The 16,702-nt window shown below is 43.5% G+C and overlaps 1 protein-coding gene across 10 annotated transcripts in view; it reads left to right on the plus strand.

Annotated features, from left to right (window-relative positions):
* Positions 1 to 16,702, plus strand: part of agrn (agrin) — a 501,404-nt gene that overhangs the window by 460,458 nt on the left and 24,244 nt on the right. For 6 of the 10 annotated variants that reach the window (XM_052039159.1, XM_052039162.1, XM_052039161.1 and 3 more), the window contains 5 exons: positions 3,011 to 3,145; positions 7,868 to 7,964; positions 9,447 to 9,611; positions 12,164 to 12,275; positions 13,709 to 13,720. In XM_052039159.1, the coding sequence (XP_051895119.1) occupies positions 3,011 to 3,145; positions 7,868 to 7,964; positions 9,447 to 9,611; positions 12,164 to 12,275; positions 13,709 to 13,720 (521 nt within the window). The remainder of the gene's footprint in view (positions 1 to 3,010; positions 3,146 to 7,867; positions 7,965 to 9,446; positions 9,612 to 12,163; positions 12,276 to 13,708; positions 13,721 to 16,702) is intronic. The other 4 variants (XM_052039160.1, XM_052039163.1, XM_052039167.1 and 1 more) reach the window with 1 other exon arrangement.

Genomic DNA, 16,702 nt, shown 5'->3' on the forward strand with positions numbered 1-16,702 from the left:
AACCGCTGCTGATGATTGACTCATTGATGGGAATCAGTGATAGTCAGGAGCTGGAGTTGGCCACTTGCCTCACCCTAAGGACCAGTGTGAATAAGTAGTCACAAACTGGACAAGTGGCAGGAATCCAAACAGTGCTCGATGCTGGTCTGCTTCAAAGTTCCAACCAGTTAAGCTCCAACTGCTTCAAATTCTTGCCCAAAGATCTCCATGTTCTTTGGCTTTCTCCAACCAGTTAACTAAGTAGGATAGTTCCCTGCAAGGGGTGAGTGGACAACAGCGAAGCATGCCTGCATGTCGATCTCAAAGGTGGAGTCTTTGAATCATTGAAACAAGACAAAATCTTTTCAAGTGTGTTTGGATGGAACTAGTAAAACATATCAAAGAAATATAAGTCTTCTGCTAGTTAGTAAGAGCTGACCTAATGAATTGAAATTCTCTGCATGTTTAGTTAATTCCCTCTTGTCTTGCACCTGGTTACAGTCAGTATCATCACTGATGGAGCTTGGGATTGACGTAGCAGCAATGTGGATCTGTTTGAAAATCCTGATTAAGTGAATGCCCTTTCTTCAAAACTCTCCATAATTTGACATGGATTGTCACTGAGACGACATTATTTTGGTATGGAAGTCATAGTGGTGTGGCCAGAGGTGCTTACTGACACCACGCCTTGTTGGTGCGGAGTGCAGCAGAATGACAAGGGAATAAAGGAATACGGGGATAGAACATAGAACAGTACAGCACAGAACAGGCCCTTCGGCCCACGATGTTGTGCCAACATGGCTAATCCCTCCTACCTACACAATGCTCATATCCCTCCATTTTCCTCTCATTCATGTGCCCATCCAAGCCCCTCTTAAAAGCCCCCAATGAGTTTGCCTCCATCACCCTATCAGGCAACGCATTCCAGGCATCCGCCACTCTCTGAGTAAAAAATGTACCCATCACGTCTGTTCTGAACCTACCCTCTCTCATGCCCACTGGTATTGGATCACTCAATAATGGGAAAAAGATATTGCTTGTCCGCCCTATCTATGCCCCTCATAATTTTATACACTTCCAACAGATCACCCCTCAGCCTCCGCCATTCCAGAGAAAAGAGCCCAAATTTGTCCAGCCTCTCCTGATAGCACATGCCCTCTAATCCAGGCAGCATACTGGTAAACCTCCTCTGCACCCTCTCTAAAGCCTTGACATCCTTCCTATAGTGAGGTGACCAGAATTGTACGCAATACTCTATATGCAGCCTAACCAGAGTTCTATAGAGATGCATCATAACTAGTGGGAGGGAGAGTGGGGAATCAAATGTGATCTCATGGAATGGCAGATTAGACCCAGTGCCTCTGTTAGTTTCCTCCTTTTTATGCTTGGCATCTCTTCCCATTTTAAGCTTGACCTATCAATTGATCTTTGACGCTGCCTTTGGGCGTCAAAAGTTGAAGTGTTCCATTTTCAGGCAATGAAATCTGCCACTAAACTGAAGAATTGGGGTACAATAGACCCCTGAATTGGAAAATACTCCCCCAGTCACCCTGTCCTCCATGTTTTATCCAGCCCCATTGAAAGTACAATGTATGGCTCTTTGCCATATCAGCTGTCAAGCTGCCCAGTAGAAAGAGTGTGCAAAAACCTTCTTTTCACTTGAGGGAAAACTGAGACGTGACCACTATTGAGGTCTTTAAATTGATGAAGGGTTTTGATGGAGTGGATACAGAGAGAATGTTTCCACTCTTGGAAAAGAGCGTAACCAGTATCAGACAGACACCAACAAATCCGGTGGGGAATTCAGCAGAACCTTCTTTAATCAGGGAGTGCTGAGAATGTGGAGGTCACTCCCACAGTGAGTGTTTGAGGTGAATAGTATTGATGCATTTAAGGGCAGGGTGGACAAGGAACTGAGCAGAAAGGGAACAGATAAATTAGTAAATTAGTTTCAGAATTAGGTTTATTATCACTGACATCACTGTGAAATTTGTTGTTTTGTGGCAGCAGGACAGTGCAAGACACAAAAAATTACTTTAAGTGCCAAAAATAAATAAATAATGTGAAAGAGGAATAATGAGGTAGTGTTCATGGACCGTTCAGAAATCTGATGGCGGAGGTACATGTACCGAGCTACAGTGAAAAACTTTGTTTTTCCTGACATCCTTACAGATCATTTCATCACATCAGTACATCGAGGTAGTACAAGGGAAAACAAACAGAATGCAGAATAAAGTGTTACAGTTACAGAGAAAGTGCAGTGCAGGTAGACAATACGGTGCAAGGTCATAACGAGGTAGATTGTGAGGTCAAGAGTCCACTTTATTATACAAGAGGTCCATTCAATAGTCGTATAACAGCGAGATAAAAGCTGTCCTTGAGCCTGGTGGTACGTGCTTTCAAGCTTTTGTATCTTCTGCTCGACGGGAGGTGGGGGAGAAGAGAGAATGTCCAGGGTGGGTGGGGTCTTTGATTATGTTGGCTGCTTTACCGAGGCAGCGAGAAGTGTAGACAGAGTCGATGGAGGGGAGGAAGATTTAGATCAGGAAAGATGAGAGAGAACATGCATTTAATGTGAGAGGGGTTAAGTTCAAAGGAGATGTGTGGGGCAAGTTTTTTACACAGAGAGCGGTGGGTGCCTGGAATGTGCTGCCAGGGGTGGTGGTGGAGGCAGATACGATAGAGGTGCTTAAGAGACTCTTAGATAGGCACATGGATGTGCAGAAAATGGAGGGATATGGACATTGTGTAGGCAGAAGGAACTAATTCAGTTAAGCTTTTAATTACTAGTTTAATTAGTTTGACACAACATCATGGGCTAAAAGGCCTATTCCTGTGCTGTATCCTATGTTCTATGCTTCAATGGAGCCAAATGTCATGTTTTTGCACTATATATAATTTGTAATCCTGTACTAAGTAAATAGGATTTTTTAAACTCCTTTGTGTGTCCTAGTTTACATACTGTATAGATTTGAATAGCAAGATATTGTTGGAAGGTAGTTAATTACGTTTAACATTTGCAACCTTTCAGGACCAACCTGTGCTGATAAGCACAACCCATGTGACCCGAATCCATGCCACCCATCAGCCACCTGCATGGTGTTACCTGAAGGCGGAGCAAAGTGCGAATGTCCAATGGGACGCAAAGGAGAGTTCTGTGAAAGAGGTACGACATAACCCTGAGTCTTCAGCCAATGGAAACTTGTCAGCAGCAGTCTTCAACGTAATGGTCCACAGTGGGACAGTTAGAGTTAAGATTAATCAGAACTGTTGGTTCATCTGGGAGCACTTTGATGAGATACTGATGTGCAATCAAAATTCATGATGTAAGCAGCACATTAATAATTTGTTTTTCAACTTAAAAGGACTTCTGATAATCCTGTGATCTTTTTGATTCCTTTTTGAGATTTGTAATGTTGTGAAAATATAAGCAGCTGCATCTGAAGCCACCAAATGACTTATCATTGGACAAGCTCCATTTAACTCAAGATGGTCCATGGAGCCCAGGGATTTGAAGAACAGCTGAGATTTCCTTACCATGCAGTTTGATGGAGAAATAGTTTTACACTGAATGACTGTCCAAATGGTGCCAAGATCAAGGAGGTGTGGGGGGTGTCTCAGTATTCAGCTCAGTGATGTGTGTTAGGGTCTGTTTTTAAACAGATGTGTGGTATTGCTAACAGACCTGGGATTGAAGACACAAAGAAATGAACTGGTTAACGTATCACCGTTGCAGCACAATGGGTCGGTAACTCTTTGCTTTGGTCCATGCCAGTGTGCTCTGTGGAATGGAGATACGTTGAATCAAATATCACTTCAGTTATGATTCTTTCACAGAACCCCAACTTGGATTCTGCCTGGTTTCCACTGTCTGCTGGACTCGGGAGACAGTGGAAACTTGAAAAGTAAATTGTGTGTCAAACAAAGAGCTCATACATTAAATGGTCATTACCCATTGTGTCTTAAAAAATATACTTCCATCTTAGTTCTTTAGCAGTTCAGATAGAGTTAGTTATGTGAGAAAGAGCCAGAAGGGAAGACAAGTGACAATCTCATGCCCAAGTTAAATTCAATAACCTTGCTGGGAGCATGGCTGAGAAATATCTCGGAGCTATTGCTGTTTTGGTGTTGCTTGGATTGGACGCATGACTGACTCTTGCTGTTCAAAATTTCACCAATAAGTGGTGCTCCAAGTTCATGCAGTGTAGTTTTATTCAGTGCAAGCTAACCGATGCTGTTAGTCCATATAAAGCTGGTGGTGTGGTAAAGATTGGTGTGGGGGTGGGTGCTGCTGATTGTGGGTGGGTGGAAGTAACTGGTGTTGAGCAACTGATTTGTCTGTCTGAGACCCACTCTGCACTCTGCACCACAGTAAGTCACTCTAAGTTCGGTAGGAGAAGTCCTCAGGCTTGTGCTTCTCTGAGTTGAACTGTGACCTGGTTTACATGGCTTTCTCAATGAGAGGCAAGCATTTAAAGACTGTAGTTCCCATGTAGAACAGGAGAGAGTAACGTGCAACCATTAACGAAAAAGCACATAAAACATAAAGTAGTTTGAAACCATTTGTTCTCCTTCCGCTCCTTGCCTCTTTAAAATGATTATTCTGGGAATCTACTCTAAATTGCATTTGGCATGCAGCGTAAAGGCTGTTCAACCTATTCAACACTTTCCCTGGAGAATGCTAAGTGCTACGGCATTGACAAGGTTCAAAGCAGTGTATGTAGAATTATAACTGTCAGCAGAAGAGAGCTGAAGGAATAAATGCCATGCCTTTGGTTCAGTTGGTGCATTTTCATTGAGGGAACTCAAGGGTAAGAACATTGCACATTACATTAACAAAAACCTTGGATAAGTGCATGATTGCTCAGAATTTTATTTAACCCTAATGTGTTTAATTTATAAATCGGGTAACATTGCAAGTGAAATCTGTTTCCATGAATCGTGCAACAAATCAGAAATATATTGTTTCTCCACTTTCAGATGACGGGAGTGATTTGACAAAGCTGACGATACCTTTTCAATTACTCTCCCAACCTCCAATCCTGAACTGAAGGGGTTAATTCTGCTGGGACACAATTCCAAGAAAACTTGTTTCAATTGACAGTATTTTGAGTAAGGAGTTGGGCAGAGAATGCAGGCTCATAGTTTGACCATGGATGACTTCACAGTCAAACTGGGTGACATCCAGTTCGACTGATGACTCTCCGTCCTGCTCCCCACACATCCACTCTGCAGTAGGAGGCACCCTGGCTAACTATGGGCACTCGCATGGGCCCCAGCTGTGCCTGCCTCTTTGTTGGTGACGTTGAACAGTCTCTGTTCCAAGCCTACTCCGACCCCATTCCTCAACTCTTTCTCTGCTATATCGATGACAGCATCGGTGCCCCCTCTTGCACCCGTGTGGAACTTGAAAGTTTCATAAATTTTGCCACAAATTTTCACCCAATTCACTTGGACTATCTCTGACACCTCTCTCTCCTTCCTCAATCTTTCCATCTCCATCTCAGGATCTTCCTTATCCACTGACATCTTCTACAAACCCACTGACGCCCACAGCTACCTTGATTTCAGCTCCTCCCACCCTGTCTCTTGCAAGGACACGATCCCTCTTTCTCAATTTCTCTGCCGCATCTGCTCCCATGATGAGGCTTTCCACTCCGGGACATCCAAGATGTCCAACTTCTTTACTAACCACGGCTTTCCCCCCGACTGTGGTAGAGAGAGCTCACACCCATGTCTCTGCCATTTCCCGCACCTCTGCTCTCACCCCCACCGCAGGGACTGCTCTCTCCGCGACTCCCTAGTTCACCCCTCCCCTCCACCCATCCCGCTCCCACCCTGGGAACTTTCCACTGCCCCCGCCATAGGTACAACACCTGCCCCTACACCACCTCCATCACCTCCATCCAGGGACCCAAACAGTCCTTTCAGGTGACGCAGATTTTTACCTGCACCTCCCTTAATATCATCTACTGCATTCGGTGCTCCAACTGTGGCCTCCTCTGCATTGGTGAGACTAAACGCAGACTAAGTGATTGTTTCGCAGAACACCTGCACTCTGTCCGTAACCACGATATGCATGTCCCCATTGACAGTCACTTCAACTCCCCCTCCCACACTATCACTGATATGTCAGTCCTCGGCCTCCTCCGCTGCCAGGAGAATTCCAAGTGCAAACTGGAGGAACAGCTCCTCATTTTCCATCTTGGAACCTTGCAGCCTAACGGCATGAACATTGAATTCTCCCACTTTAAGTAATCCCTACACTCTCTGCCTCCCCCCACACACCCCCCCCCAACCATGACTCTTCTTTTCTTCCCTTTCCTAACCTATCTCTCTTTTTTCTACCCCTCTTTTTTCCTCCTTACCTTTGACCCATCCCCCGGTGGATCTGCTCTCCCCTCCTCCCCTACACCTGCCCGTCACTATCTCTTACCTGCATCTACCTGTCACCACCTTGTGCCCACTCCAACTTCCCTCTTCTGTCCACCTATCACTGCTCTGCTTTTCCCTCCTGTATATCGGGCTTCCCCTTTTCCTACCTTCAGTCCTGAAGGAGGGTCCTGACCTGAAATGTTGACCGCCTGCTTTTCTCCACGGACGCTGCCTGGCCTGCTGAGTTCCTCCAGCACCATAGTGTTTTTCATCTAGATTCCAGCATCTGCAGTCCTTTGTTTCTCTGGCTAACTTTCCACTCAACCCCCTATGTACAATACTTGTAGCCCAGTCACACACCTAGTTCTGCCCCAGCTAAGAGCAGATAGCTAGGATACCATTCGGCATCTGTGGAAAGAGAAAACTAGAATTAACACTAAGTCGATGACCCTTCATCACATCTGGGTAGTTTTACATACAATCTGGGATGGCTAGTTATCTGAAATTGTTGAATTCAGTGTGAAGTCCTGAGGGTGGTAATGTGCTGAGGTGGTTTTGTTCCTTGAGTTTACATTTACATTGGATAGAACAGTGCAAGAGGCTAAAGTCAGAGCAGTTCTGTTCACCCAGCTATCGGAAGGATGTCATTGAGCTGGAAAAGGTGCAGAAAACAAGGATGTTACCGGGACTGGAGGGCTTGAGTTATAAGGAGAGGCTGGACAGGCTGGGACTGTTTTCCCTGGAGCGTAGGAGGCTGAGGGGTGACCTTATCAAAGTTTATAAAATCATGAGGGGTAGAGATAAGGCCACAGTCTTTTTCCCAGGGTAGGGGGCACAAAAAGAGGAGAAAGATTTTTAAAGGGGACCTGAGGGGTAACTTTTTCACAGAGGGTGATGGGTACACGGAACGGGCTCCCTGAGGAAGTAGTAGAGGCAGGTACAATTGCAATGCTTCAAAGTCATTTGGATTGGTACATGGATAGGAAAGGTTCAGAGGGATATGAGCCAAACACAGGCAAATGGGACTAGAACATAGAACATAGAACACTACAGCACAGTACAGGCCCTTCGGCCCACAATGTTGTGCCGACATTTTATCCTGCTCTAAGATCTATCTAACCCTTCCCTCCCACATAGCCCCCTATTTTTCTATCATTCAGACTAGCTCAGATGGTTGGTTGAAATGATCAATTTGGGCTGAAGGGCCTGTTTCCATGCTGTATAACTCCGTGACTCTATGAGAATGGAAGTGGGATTGAGAATTAAAGGTTGGTCACTGGTTTGCCTTATCAGGAAAGGATTAGATTGGATTGAGTAGATTGGATCTAAACTCTCTGGAATTCAGAAGAATGAGAGATTAAACTAACTAAGAGGACGTAAAAGGGAAGATACTGTTTGTCCTGGAAGGTAGAGGGGACCTACAACTGGGTTTCATGGTCTCAGGACAAAGGCTCACTCACTTGGGGACAAAGTTTGGACTTCACTATATTTAGTAATATCTCTTCTGTTTTAGAAGCTGAGCAAGACCAGAGCAGTGCCTTCATCCCAGAGTTTAATGGACTTTCGTACCTGGAAATGAACGGAATCCACACATATTCCGATGACTTGTCGTGAGTTTACTCTGTGTTAAACCTAATCTCTAACCCACCAATGCTCAGTGCTCATACACATACCACCAAACCTTCCCCCCCAACTATTCTCAAACTGGCTGTTTTCCAGAAACCAATTTCCAAATTGAGTATTTCTGGGTACTTTTCAAAATGGATTGTTTTGCTTTTGCAAACATTAAATCTGTGCCAATGAGAAGGAACGTATTTGATAATTGTTGTTGGCATAGGTGTAGGGGTATGTCAAATGGTGAAGAAAACCACAGAAAGATCACAAAGGGTCATTCACTGATTAGGGGATATAACCAATAAGTAGCAACTGTACATATGTAGATGTGAAGGAGTAATGATGACTGAAGGGGAATATACCTTAAATGACAAAATTCTTAGTTCATTGGAACTCCGATGCTCTGATGTTTAATGGTGGCAGTTCAGTTAGAAATGAAAGATCAAAAGACTTTAATATTTCGGCTTAACTGCCAAAGCTGAGGAGGTGAGGATAACTCAGTACTACCCATTTGTAAGTCAGAGAGCAGCCCTTTTGAATTCAGTTATTAAATGAGTGCTGTGTAATATGTTCACGTCACTGCACCATGAACTGCACTCCTAGGGAGATAGAGAGAGTGTTGAGGACATTACGGGTTTACTGAACCTTGGAGCAGTGACAACTTGGGTGTGCCCATGTGGGAGACTTTAGATGCTTTAAATAATCCTTACCTTGCCAAAATTGTACTCAGATTTTCTAGACTAAAGCTTGAACATCTTGTGACCATTTGCAGTAGACTGCCTTCATCTACACATCTGATTAAATGAACTTTGGAACTGGAAGTATGATGTGATATATTCTCCCTAGAATTGGGAGTATAAGAGAAAGAACCATGAGTTGTATCTATGTTACTGGAGCATTAGGTTGATTATTTAGAGATCTATGCTTCCAAAATCACTTACCTATGAGGAAAAAAAGTTGAGTTTCTTGATCTCATCCTTTCTTGTGCTCTTTGAATGCTGAGTTATTGAGGGCATAGAGTTGTAAACTCACTGCAGCATTGTAGAAGGCCATTTGGAACATCATGCTCTCTGTAAAGCAATCCCATTGGGTCCCCATTCCCTTGTAATACAAGTTTATTTCCCTTGCACTTATTGAAATCATTGATATATCTGTTCCCACTACTTTCAAAGTCAGCTCACTGCCACTCGTTGTATAAAATTTGTCCCTCATATCCCAGCAGCCTCCACATCTCATGCTCCATACCTTAAACCTGTGTCCTCGGGTCGGGGACACCATCAGATAACGGGAGCAGCTTAGCTCTGTCCACCTGATCTCAACCTGTCACTATCTCGTTATACCTGGAATAATATTGATGACCGTTTATACGCTGGGCCTTTCAGATTCTGCATGGGGAGGGTGAGGTGAGAGGCTCCGGGGGTGGGCAAGGTGAGTGTGGGGAAAATCTTTGCACTTATTAACACGCTGTTTGCTTACAGTAAGAAGCTATCGATGGAGGTGGTCTTCTTGGCAAAGGACCGCAATGGAATGATCTTTTACAATGGGCAGAAGACGGATGGCCGTGGAGATTTTGTGTCACTAAATCTGCGTGATGGCTACTTAGAGTTTAAGTATGACCTTGGCAAAGGACCTGCAGTAATCAGGTAACAGAGAGAAAAAACAAGGTCCTGATTTACTCTAATCCAAGTCAGCCAGGATATGGGGGAAGCCTTTAAGAGAAATCTCCAGAGTTGAAAATTGGTTGATTAATGAAGCTCCTGAATAAGAGTCCTGACCCAAAACATTGACCTTCTGCTTTTCCACGGATGCTGCCTGACCTGCTGAGTTCCTCCAGCATCTTGTTGTTTTTGCATCTAGATTCCAGCATCTGCAGTCTTTTGTTTCTCTCGATTATGGAAGCTCTGTTAACTTTTGGCACCTTCAAGGGAACTTTTCATCCAAAGCTGTCTTCCACAATTCTTTGATTATATTCATATTTGTCCAAATAGTTTATAGTTTTAATTAGATGTGGGTGAATTTCACAATCTGCAGGGATGTGAATCCACATGCATATAGCCTTCCAAAGTTGTTAGACGGCTTGCACCTGGCAGTGATGGGCAGTCATTTCAGACCACGCCGGGGAAACCAAAGGTCCTGCTGGCAAACTGAATTCTGTGAGCATTTTGTGGAATCCTCCCTCCAACCACTGAGCAGCCTCAAGACACATGAGTAGGTACGCTCAGAGTCTTACAACTACCTACGAAAATAATAAGAACAATTTTAATCCATTAAATCATCATTAAATGACAATTTACTGCAACATGCTAATTTGTCCTTCACTAGTAATTATTAGTAAAGTTGTTGGCTGATTCTGCAAAAATCATGCTACTTTGTATATTTTGGTCAAAAGTTGCAAATAAACATGAGGGGACAAAGTTCTTGAAGAGAGGAGAGTCATCAGATCCAAGAATTGTTACTGTTCAGAAGGAGCCTGAATGGCTTCTCCAGAAGAGCAACCCGATCCATCCCAGCCCCTGCTCTTTCCCCATACACCTCCAGTTTTGTTTCTCTTTGAAACAGTTTCTGATTCCTGGTGACACAAGAGGGTACAGATGCTGGAATCTGGAGCAACATTCAAACTGCTGGAGGAACTCAGTGGGCCAGGCAGCGTCTGTGGAAGCAAAGGGATGGGCGACGTTTCGGGTCGGGACCTTGCATCAGGATTCCTTTCTGAAAGCCACGTTCACTTCTGCTTCCACCATCCTTCGACAAACGTTGGTCCCTGATCAAGCATCTCATTCAGGATGTATCAGGGTGACACTGATCTTGAAGTTGATTGTCACCTTAATTCTTCACCCCTCTCCCACTTTGACCTTCCTGGCTTTGGTTTCCCACACAGTTTCAGTAAAGTCCAAATGCACCTCATCTTCCAACTTAGCACTTCACAGCCTTCTGAACTCAACACTGACTTCAACAATCAGCCTTGTATCTCACATTTATTTCTCCTGCTGCTTCAGCTTTTATTTACCTCCTTCTAATTACATCTCCTCCAGTCATATCTTCCAACCCTTCCCCACCACCACTTTGTCACTCACCTTCTCCTGGTGCCCCACTCCATCACAGGCCTCCTCTTTTGTCCTTTCCAGCCTTCCCCCTTACTCTGCAACTTGAACCCTGTTTTATTGCTCACTTGAAGCAAGAGCGTCACTGTAAAATGTTTCCTCCTCTTTACCTGCTGAATATTTCCGCATCCTGTGCTTTTTTTTTCAGATTGACTCACAGGCTGAAGGAGCTTCTCTTCATGTTACCTTGGTTTTTTTTTTACCAATTATATTACATCTGCCTTTCCTCCATTATGAACAGTTTCTCTTCATTTGTCTTACACTTGCATGACTTTGATTTCCCCCTCCTCTACTCTGAGAACCATCCCTGACTCTCCAATCCATCCAGATAAAGACTTCCCTCAGCCCTGAAACCTGATAAATCTCTTCAACACTGATCAAACTCTTCTTGCAATAAGATGCATCAAACCAAATACAAAATCCTACACGTGATCAAACCTTTGGATTATGGAGGCTCAGTATATCTTCAGCAGGTCAGGGACCATCTGTGGAAAGGAAACAGGCCCTTTCGCCCAATGTGTTTTTGCATCAACCATCGACCACCCACTTACACTGATCTATATGATATTAATCCCATTTTGTATTGGTAATATCTGGTGGTGATGTCCACCATTTACCTGTTTTACATGATGCACACTTGAAACCACATTCTGTATGTGGCTGTAGAATCCAGTCCAATTAATTAGTAGGACAGTTCCTTGAAAAATTCATCATTATCAGGAAGCCTCCACTGTCAGACGTACGTACAGTTTCCTGAAAGTAAGCTTCCAGAATGCATGGTTGGCAAATACAACCATAATGTGCACAATGGAGACACAAGAGATTCTGCAGATGTTGGAATCTGAAGCAACGCACACAAAACACTGGAGGAACTCAGCAGGTCAGGCAGCATCCATGGAGGGAAATAAAAGATTTTTGTCTCCCGCCATAGATGCTGCCTGACCTGCTGAGTTCCTCCAGTGTTTTGTGTATAATGTGCACAATGTTGTAGTACTGTATAATGTTGCTACAACAGTGTTTTGTTTCCAATTATAACAGCACTTGAGGTGTAATGACCTGAAACTAGTTCATATAACTTTCCTCTTCTAAAACAGGAGTAAGGAACGTATCCCACTCAATGTATGGAATGTGGTTACTGTGGAAAGGAATGGTCGGAAAGGATTAATGAAAATTAACAAGAACGAACCCATCTCTGGCGAATCTCCGGTAGGTGGAATGAAATCGTCCTCTCGTCGAATCCAAACGTCCCAGGTTTCCAGTGGAGCAGCAGTTGTTAGACGTGTTCAGAGTGTATTTTACTTTGTCTGAAGCTGTGGATGTTTTATTGTTCATCAATGGGTTCTGAATAGATTGCCTTACTAATGAGTCAGTTGGTGTGACTTTTTGCATGAAGAAGCTGCAGTTCCTCATTGGCATGTTAGTAGATGGGCCAGAAATTCATCTGGGCAAGGAAAGGCTCGTGGGGAACCTGCAGATATTTTGTACAAGGACCCACCCTCAGGGCCCAAAGCATTGTGAGTGGTGGAACAAGCTTTGCACCTTCAGTGGCCTCTCCTTCTGTGGATCCATTGGTCAAGTAGGCTGCAGCTGACAGCGGTAAGGGAGGAGGGACAGGAAGGATTGGGCTGGAGACAGCAGGGTGATCAGGTTGGGGTCAGTTGGTTCCATGGGACATGTCATTGGGAGTGGTAAATGATGCATTTGTTGTCGAGAGTGTTAGGTATGGACTTGGGTAGTCAGGGACATTCAGACGCAACTGAAAATTCTTGACACCTTTGGGAGGTAAAGAAGCTTGGGGCATGGATTGCCTCGTCAAAGGTTTGGAAGATGGGACTTGTCCTCGCTTACCTAAGTAGCCCAATTACACTGCTGGAGCCACACCAGGATTCACCAATTGGGTCTTTCCATTGATAGCTAAAATAACCATGGGCCAATAGGGTACTCAAGTGGCAAGTGTGGGTGCCAGGCCTTGCTCTGTAAAGTCAAAGCACTTGTACTGGGAGGTACATGCAATATGTGGTCGGGTTCAGCACAGAAGTATATGACTTTTATTTTTTGGGAAGTTCACACAAGTTGTGTTTGGAAGAGGCAGAGTTACTAAGGTGGAGTTGTGTCTTCCCAGAGTAATTGCCTTGTTCTTGCATTTTGATGTTCCAGTATGTAACAGAGAGACAGAGAATTTAACTCTGTGGAACTGTTTTCCCCTCTCGCCATGTGGTGGGGGTTAGGGGAGGGGCAATGGTGCAAGGAGTGGAAGAAAGGGTGAATCCAGGGTAGGAATAGAATATAACCCATTGCAGGCCCTCTAGGCTCAGATGCTGTCTGCCATTGTCTTGGGAGAAACTGTGGTGAGCTGGTCAATGAAGCTGTTTATTTTTAACCAAGTGCTTGCATCATGTTACGGTTCCAAGAGTAAAATGAAAGGTACAACACTTAATGTTTTTATAGCCTGAACAGTTAAAGCTCATTATCTGAAGAACTGACGATTGTTTTCCACATTCTTTCACTGGAATGTTACTTACACTTTGGCTGGGTGTACTGTATGTTTTAATATGCATTCTTTCCCTGTTTCTTACTGATTCCCTTTTCTCTCTTGTGTTTTTTTTCGTGTTTATTCTGATCTGCTTTCTGGATTTCAGAAATCGCGCAAGGTAACAAAAAAAAAAGCAAAATACAAAGATCACAATCTCCTTTTCCCATTCTGAGTCCATCTAATTCCATTGCTAAATGTAGTGGTAGTTATAGAACATCTCGTTTTGTGTTATACACTCTCTTTGGAATCCAAGTCATTAACATCAGGGACAGTGAAGGCAGGGTCGCTGGGGAGAGGATATTGGGTGGGTGTCAATGTGTATGGCAATGCACGTGGTCAGCCCCGATGAGTAGAACTCTGCATTTGGTGTCATGTTGTGCTTTTAATGCATTTGCCTTGTTTGCAACCCTGAATAATCTCCCGTTAATTACAGGGGTTACTTTGGGAAGGGTCTGCACTGGGTAAAGAGGCCCTCACCGCACTCAATTTGCTTTCCAAACTCCCTTGCATTACAACTTCATACTCAGGCAGGTAGCAGTAGGAAACAGGCAACTTGAAGACAGAAGGGACCGCAGATGCTGGAATCTAGAACAAAAAAAAACAGAACAAAATTCCCAGCATTCTGTTTTTAGTTCCAGGCAACAACTTATTTGTTTTCCCACCATAGTTTTACTGCCACTATTGTCGTGTGTCTGTTACACAGGCAGCCCTGAATAAAGACATTTCCTGAACTTAACTGCTAACTACTTCAACCCTTGCTCCTGATCCACTTTCTCTGACGGCAAGCTGCAAGGAAGTCAGTACAAAACTTTGAAGCTCAAAAAAACTTGAATTTTTTTTAAAATTTGAAATGAAAGCTGAAATTACTGGAAACACTCAGCGGGTCAGGCAGCATCTGTGGATGAGAAATAGTTCAATTTCAGGTCGAAGCCCCTTCATCAGATCTTATTCTAATGAAGGGTCTTCGGCTTGAAACTTAAACTCTGTTTCTCTCTCCACAGATGCTGCTGCTTGACCTGCTGAGTGTTTTCAGCAATTCCTGCAAGTGTAAAACTTTCTCATTCTGTGAGTTAATGCAGAACCAATGCATCATGTTTGAAGGTAAATCATTCTGAAATATGAAAAAATACGGGAAAAAATGAAAGAGGACAAAGTATTAAAATAAAAAGATTGAAAAAGATCAAGTTAAGGAATCTAACGACAGCAAGCAAAGAAGTAGCAAGGATAAAGAGAATGTGAAAGAAGCTTAAGAAAGGAAAAGTAATTGGTGAGCAAGGAAGCAAAAGAGAGGGACAAAAACAGAGGGGCATACGCCTGAACCTTACAACAGTTTGTTTTTCTTTGGAGTACCAATTGTTTCTTTGTTCTCTTTGTCGCAAGCAAGTTTGAATAGTTTTAAGATTATCCTATCTTTTTACGATCTTTATGTGCTAGCATATCATTCATCTGCACTACAGAATGGCTGAGGCAGGATTTCCTTTTAGTTTGGCACAAGGTCCCTGAGTTCTTGAGCTTAAGTGCCACATTTATGTTTATCTTCACAATAAAAACATACGAGTCTCAGTGTGATTCTAATTAAGCAAAAGAATAGAATGCTGTTGCATGATTGCGACTTCATGAATCGTCCAGAGTGAAACAGAAAGTACTGAAACTACAAAATCGATGAGTCCTGAATGAGATATAGGAAACTCAGTGCATTTTCTCTAACCATAATAACCTGCCTCCTCGGTAAGGGCAGGAGCCAATGTAGAAAATGTTGACAGGGCTTGACAAACCGATGACTGAGAGGATGTTTCCTCTGGCTGAGGTGTCCAGTACAAGGGGTTCACACAATCGGGATGGGGGTAGGACAATTAGGACAGAGGTGAGGAGGGATTTCAGGGGGTGGTGAAGCTGTGGACTTCTCTACCACAGCAAGTGGTGGAGGCCAAGTCGCTGCATAGTTTTAAGGAGCTGGTTGATGGATGCCAAGGCATGATGGGACGTAGGAGCAGCAGAAGGTCATTTGCCCCTTTGAACCCGTTCCACATCGAGGGGTACAGGGAAAGAGCAGGAATATGGTCTGAGGCAGAGGATCAGCCTCAAACTATGATATCGAATAGTGAGCAAGCTCAAAGGCTGAATGGCCGACTCCTGTTCCTTTCTTCTATGTTTTCATGGATAAGCTGATAGCTAGAATAATAAAAAAAAGACCAAATTCAATAACTTTCCCTGAGAAAGATCACAATTGATGACCAAAAAAGCAGTAAACTTTGTAATCTATCCGCTAAACACATGCAACATTATTATTTTGCTTGGTTTTATTAAAACAATATTCTCTACAAAGTCAAACAATCATTTTCCCTGAAAACAATGGCAGACTTAGTGCACACTGAAAATAGGGAACTTTTATGCTAGTTATGGTCTAGCCTGATCTTTTAAAATGCTCTTGGAATAAAACTTCCCACGTTATGAAAGTAAATGACCAAATTAGTTAAATAAGGAAACCAGTAAATGAAGAAATGATTTTGACAAAAAGAATATTGACAGAAAGGAACTGTTCTTACAATCAGGCTTCTAAAGAATATACCAAAAGTTTTAATATTAAAAATGGTGCAGAAATTTGCATGCCACTAGACTGCAGTGCGCATTTACCACACTGCCACTGCTGTCTATTTACATCATTAATTTATTTTTTAAATAGGGAGGTACCACTATGGGTATCCAGTGAATTAAATTGAATTTCAGGATGCATGAAAAACAAGATTTCTTTATTAGTCACATGTACATCGAAACACACAGTGAAATGCATCTTTTGCGTAGAGTGTTCTGGGGGCAGCCCGCAAGTGTCGCCACGTTTCCGGCGCCAACATAGCCTGCCCACAACTTCCTAACCCGTACGTCTTTGGAATGTGGGAGGAAACCGGAGTACACAGAGGAAAACCCATGCAGACACACAGGGAGTGTGTGTGTGTGTGTGTGTGTGTGTGTGTGTGTGTGTGTGTGTGTGTGTGTGTGTGTGTGTGTGTGTGTGTGTGTGTGTGTGTGTGTGTGTGTCTGTGTGTGCGTGTCTGAGATTTGTCTGACATTATTCATTCATCCTCTACATATTTAATCTTGT

The sequence above is a fragment of the Pristis pectinata genome, chromosome 26 (assembly GCF_009764475.1).
Source record: "Pristis pectinata isolate sPriPec2 chromosome 26, sPriPec2.1.pri, whole genome shotgun sequence".
NCBI lineage: Eukaryota > Metazoa > Chordata > Chondrichthyes > Rhinopristiformes > Pristidae > Pristis > Pristis pectinata.